Here is a 4,135-nt window from a genome sequence, read left to right as displayed (position 1 = left end):
GGGAGCCAAAAAAAAAAAAAAAAAAAAGGGGGGGGGGGGGGGGGGGGGGGGGGGGGCCGATAAGCAGCTTGTGATTGGCTGAGCCGCCAGGCTGGCAAAGGCCCGGCCTTCTGATAGGCTGAAATTGGGATGGTACCCATTTCCAGTGGGACCATTCCCATCAGAGCCTCGCCCCCTCGCGGTTGCTAGGCCGCGCCCCAGGGACTGGTTGGCGTGGCACAGGGCGCGGGGACGGTGCCTCACCAGCAATGAGAAACTCCTCGCTGCGGTTGTGGGACCTGTGGAAGTATCCGCAGACACTCTCCATGGCGGGGGTGTAGACAAACCGGATGTCAGCGGCATCCCCTAAGGCCTGGAACCCTTTATACATCTGTTGATGGATGAGGGGAAGTGTCTCTTTTACTGACATAATCCTCCCACTCCAGGTTCTTCCCTGAAGTCACATAGCATCCCAAGATCACAGCCAACTTTCTTGCACCAACCAGTGGCCAGAAGTTTCTGTTTTGATCAGGAGGAAGATGTTAGAAAATGCTGGGAAAGGGGCGGGAGCAGGGGATACCTTGGTCATCTTGATCTCATAACGCTGGTATAAGGTGGTCTGGTTGACTTCTGGTGTCCCCACGAACTTGGCCCTGATGACTGCAGGAGAGGAGGGAAATATGAATCAAATGGACTGCATGAGCCAATAAAAATAAGATCATCATCATCATAATACCAGCAAAGTGCATACATAAATAGGGGTTATTGGATGCCAGACAGCACACTAAGTGATTTACACATTTGTTTATTGATTCATCTGTGTGTTGAGTGTCTCTCTTCACCAGGCACTGCTTAAGCCATTTTCATATATTCATTTGTTCATTTACTCCTCAAATATTTGGGAGTGCCCAGACATTCCCACTGGCCCATGCTATATTCATTGTTGAGCCCAATCTCTCTCCCAGACTGCAAGATCCCGTTGCAGTGGTTCCTGTATCCATCACCATTGTCCTGAATATGGTCTTCCTTACTGTGCTATAACAACTATCACTGAATATTTTTCTCTTTAACAGGAGATCAGGAGTACTAAGGGGCAGGGGTTAAAATTTTAAATAAGATGGCCAGGGTACGGGAGGCTGAGGCAGGAGAATGGTGTGAACCCGGGAGGCGGAGCTTGCAGTGAGCTGAGATCCGGCCACTGCACTCCAGCCTGGGCGACAGAACAAGACTCCGTCTCAAAAAAAAAAAAAAAAAGAAAACAGATGGCCAGGGAAGGCCATCCTGAGAAGGTGACATTTGAGGCAGCCACCCATGTGGATACCTGGGGGGAAAGTGTACCAGGCAGAGGGAGCAGCCAGCACACAGGTCCTGTGGTGGGCTTGGGCACGGAGTACTCAAGGAAGTGTGAGGATGCCAGTGTGGCTAAAGCAGAGGAAGAGCAGGGGCGAGTGGAATCATTCTAGAGGTAAGTGCCATCGTGAGCCCCACCGGACTGAGAGGGAAACCAAGGCAGAGTGTGTGGGCTGAGTGGGGTGAGGACTCACCGAGGTCGGAATTGCAGAAGGCCGTCTGTGGGTGGGGTGGGACACAGGTGCAGGCCCTGCTGGGGGCTATCAGCCACAGCAACAACAGGATGCCGGAAGCCAGGGGCTCAAAGGGGGCCATGGTGGGTTCTGTGGGGAAGAGGGATGTCAGGCAGGCCCCAGCCCAGCTGATCTGCTGACCTGGGCAGGTCATCCACCCCATCCTGCCCCGGGGCAGCCAATGGGGGGGATTAGGGGACTGGATTTGGGCTTCAGGGGTTGCGAAGCTTGGGGATTTTAAGGGGATTGGGGAGCCCAGAGGAATTTAGGGTTTAGAGAGTTGGGAAAGTTTAAATTATTGAGGGACTGAGTTGCGGGGTTATGGAGCTGTAGCACTTGGGGGAGAAGGAGGCTAAGGAAGTTTGAGGAATGAGGGGATTGGGGAATTCTGAAGGTTGGGGAGTTTGGGGTGAGGAATTTGGGATTGGGGGCTGGAGGAGTTTGGAGGAGGCAGAGTTTAGGGGTTGTGTATATTAAGAGATATAGGGGGCTGGGGGAATTTAGGGAGGTTGAGGAATTTGGAGGAGGTTGGGGATTTAGGGAGCTGGAGGAGTTTGGAGGTTGAAGGGGTTGGGGGAACTTGGGGGCTTAAGGCAATGGTGATACTTGAGGAATCTGAGGGCAAAAGAAGTTTGGGAGCTGGGGAGCTGGGGAACTGGGGATTGGGGAGACGGGGGAGTTTAGGGAGCCGCAGGGGTTAGCGGTGGGGATTTAGGGGCAATGAGGGAAAGTGCTGGATGAAGGGATTTGAGGGGAGATTTGGAAAGCATTTGTGATATTAGGGGTTATGGGTTTGGGGGAGTTGGGGACAGATGTCAGGGGTTCTAGGGAGTTTGGAGCCTCGGGGTTGGGAAAGCGGTTCCAGCCTCCGACCCTCTTCCTCCTAGACTAGCCCAGGGTCCTGGTACCCGCAGGCCAAGCTGAGTAGACAGGCATCTAGCACGGGAGTGCACGGGCCTGGTGGCCAGCACCCAAGCTGCAGCCCAGCCCCGGTCCCTGCTGGGCCATCCTGGGCCCTGCTTACCTCTCGTGTCTCTCTGGGCACTGGATCTGCGGCGATGGCGGCAGGGCCTGAGCGCTAGAGGATAAATGTCCACGCTAGGGGCGGGGGTGGCAGCGGGTGCGGAAACCACAGGCCTCCAGGCTTCCTGGATGCATTACTCATCCACCCACCATCAGTGCAGAAGCCAAGGGGCGGGCCGACGAAAGGAGATACACCCTCCTCCTCTCCCACCCGCCTCCTCTCCCTCTCCCAGGGCCTCGCCCGGGCCAGCCCCCTCCCCCACCTCCACGTCAGTCACTATGCCTTCCAAGGCGCCTCAGCGGAGAGCTTAGAGGCCGCATTCCCCGCAGCCCAGTCCCCTAAAGTCTCCAGAATCTATCCAATCACCCACATCCCCCAAGCTCCCTATGGCTCAAACCCAAATTAGTTCAGCCCTTCAACATTTATTGTGCATCTACTGTGTGCCAAGCACACAAAAATCCCTTGTTTTGTATGTCTGACATGCTGGTGAGGGGTGGCAGAGAGGAAACAAATTAAATAGCAACAGTGGAGGGAGATAAGGCAGGTGAATGGGGAGGAACACAAAATGGGGAAACTGAGGCATGGAGCGGTTAAGTGACTTATCCAGGATCACAGAGTCAGTACATGGCAGAACAAAGACTGGAACTCAGGTGGCCAGGAACCAAAACCGGGGTCTCAAAAAACACAGGCAAATAGCCGGCATTTATATAGCACCGACTGTATACCAGGCACTCAGCATCGTTTATCTCACTCAGAGCTCAAAACAAATCTCTGAGATGGGTACCAGTTATTATTCCCATTTTACAGATGAGGAAATATGGGATATAGAGGAACTGAAGAATTTTCCCAAGATCACAGGACATGGCCAGGATTCGAACTGAGGCTACCTGGCACCAGGATTGTAACTCAGGAGTGGCACCATCCTAGCAAGCAGGGAATGGTGCGGGTGAATGAATGAGCATTGGGAAGGTGGTGGCCATGAATGATGGTGAAAGAAACGAGTGGGTCAGTAGAAAACTAATCCCCACCCCATCCTGCCCTGCCCCTTCCCCACGGACCTATACCCCTGGTGGGGGCTGGGGTGGGGCAATCCTTGCCCACCAGCTTTTTGACAGTGCAGGAATCTTCCCTGGGGTTCTGATTAACACCCTTAATTCGAGGAGGATAGATCAATAATAATAATTGTAGTGATGATGGCAGCCGCTTATTGAGCACTTTCTGTATACTACGTGCTAAAGTGTTTGTATAAATTATCTCATTCACTCGCCATACTCCCTTGCTAATTAAGTTTGATTAACTCAGGGATGTTAGCCTAATAACAAGAACACAACAAAAACTACCAGCAGCCCTTATGGAGTGCTTATTGTGTATCCAGCACTGTTCTGGGTGGGAGGAAGTTGAGGGATAAGAAATTGCCTAATGGGTACAATGTACACTGTTGGTTGATGAGGACACTAAAAGCCCAGACTTCACCACTATGTAATATATACATGTCACAAAACTGCAGCTGTACCCTCTAAATCTATTTTTTTTTTTTTTTTTTTTTTTT

The 4,135-nt window shown here is 52.3% G+C and overlaps 2 protein-coding genes across 2 annotated transcripts in view; one reads left to right on the top strand and one right to left on the bottom strand.

Moving 5' to 3' along the window:
• TIMP1 (TIMP metallopeptidase inhibitor 1) overlaps positions 1-2,811 on the bottom strand; it is a 7,251-nt gene extending 4,440 nt beyond the window's left edge. The window contains exons 1-4 of the mRNA XM_017874051.1: positions 2,587-2,811; positions 1,524-1,652; positions 560-639; positions 244-370 (exon numbers count right to left, since the gene is read on the bottom strand). Coding sequence (XP_017729540.1) covers positions 244-370; positions 560-639; positions 1,524-1,644 — 328 coding nt within the window. The 5' untranslated portion in view covers positions 1,645-1,652; positions 2,587-2,811. The remainder of the gene's footprint in view (positions 1-243; positions 371-559; positions 640-1,523; positions 1,653-2,586) is intronic.
• SYN1 (synapsin I) overlaps positions 1-4,135 on the top strand; it is a 56,966-nt gene that overhangs the window by 43,763 nt on the left and 9,068 nt on the right.

Source organism: Rhinopithecus bieti, unplaced genomic scaffold (genome assembly GCF_001698545.2).
Source record: "Rhinopithecus bieti isolate Rb0 unplaced genomic scaffold, ASM169854v2 scaffold_1012, whole genome shotgun sequence".
NCBI classification, from domain to species: Eukaryota; Metazoa; Chordata; class Mammalia; order Primates; family Cercopithecidae; genus Rhinopithecus; species Rhinopithecus bieti.
This window is presented reverse-complemented; position numbering and strand designations above follow the sequence as displayed.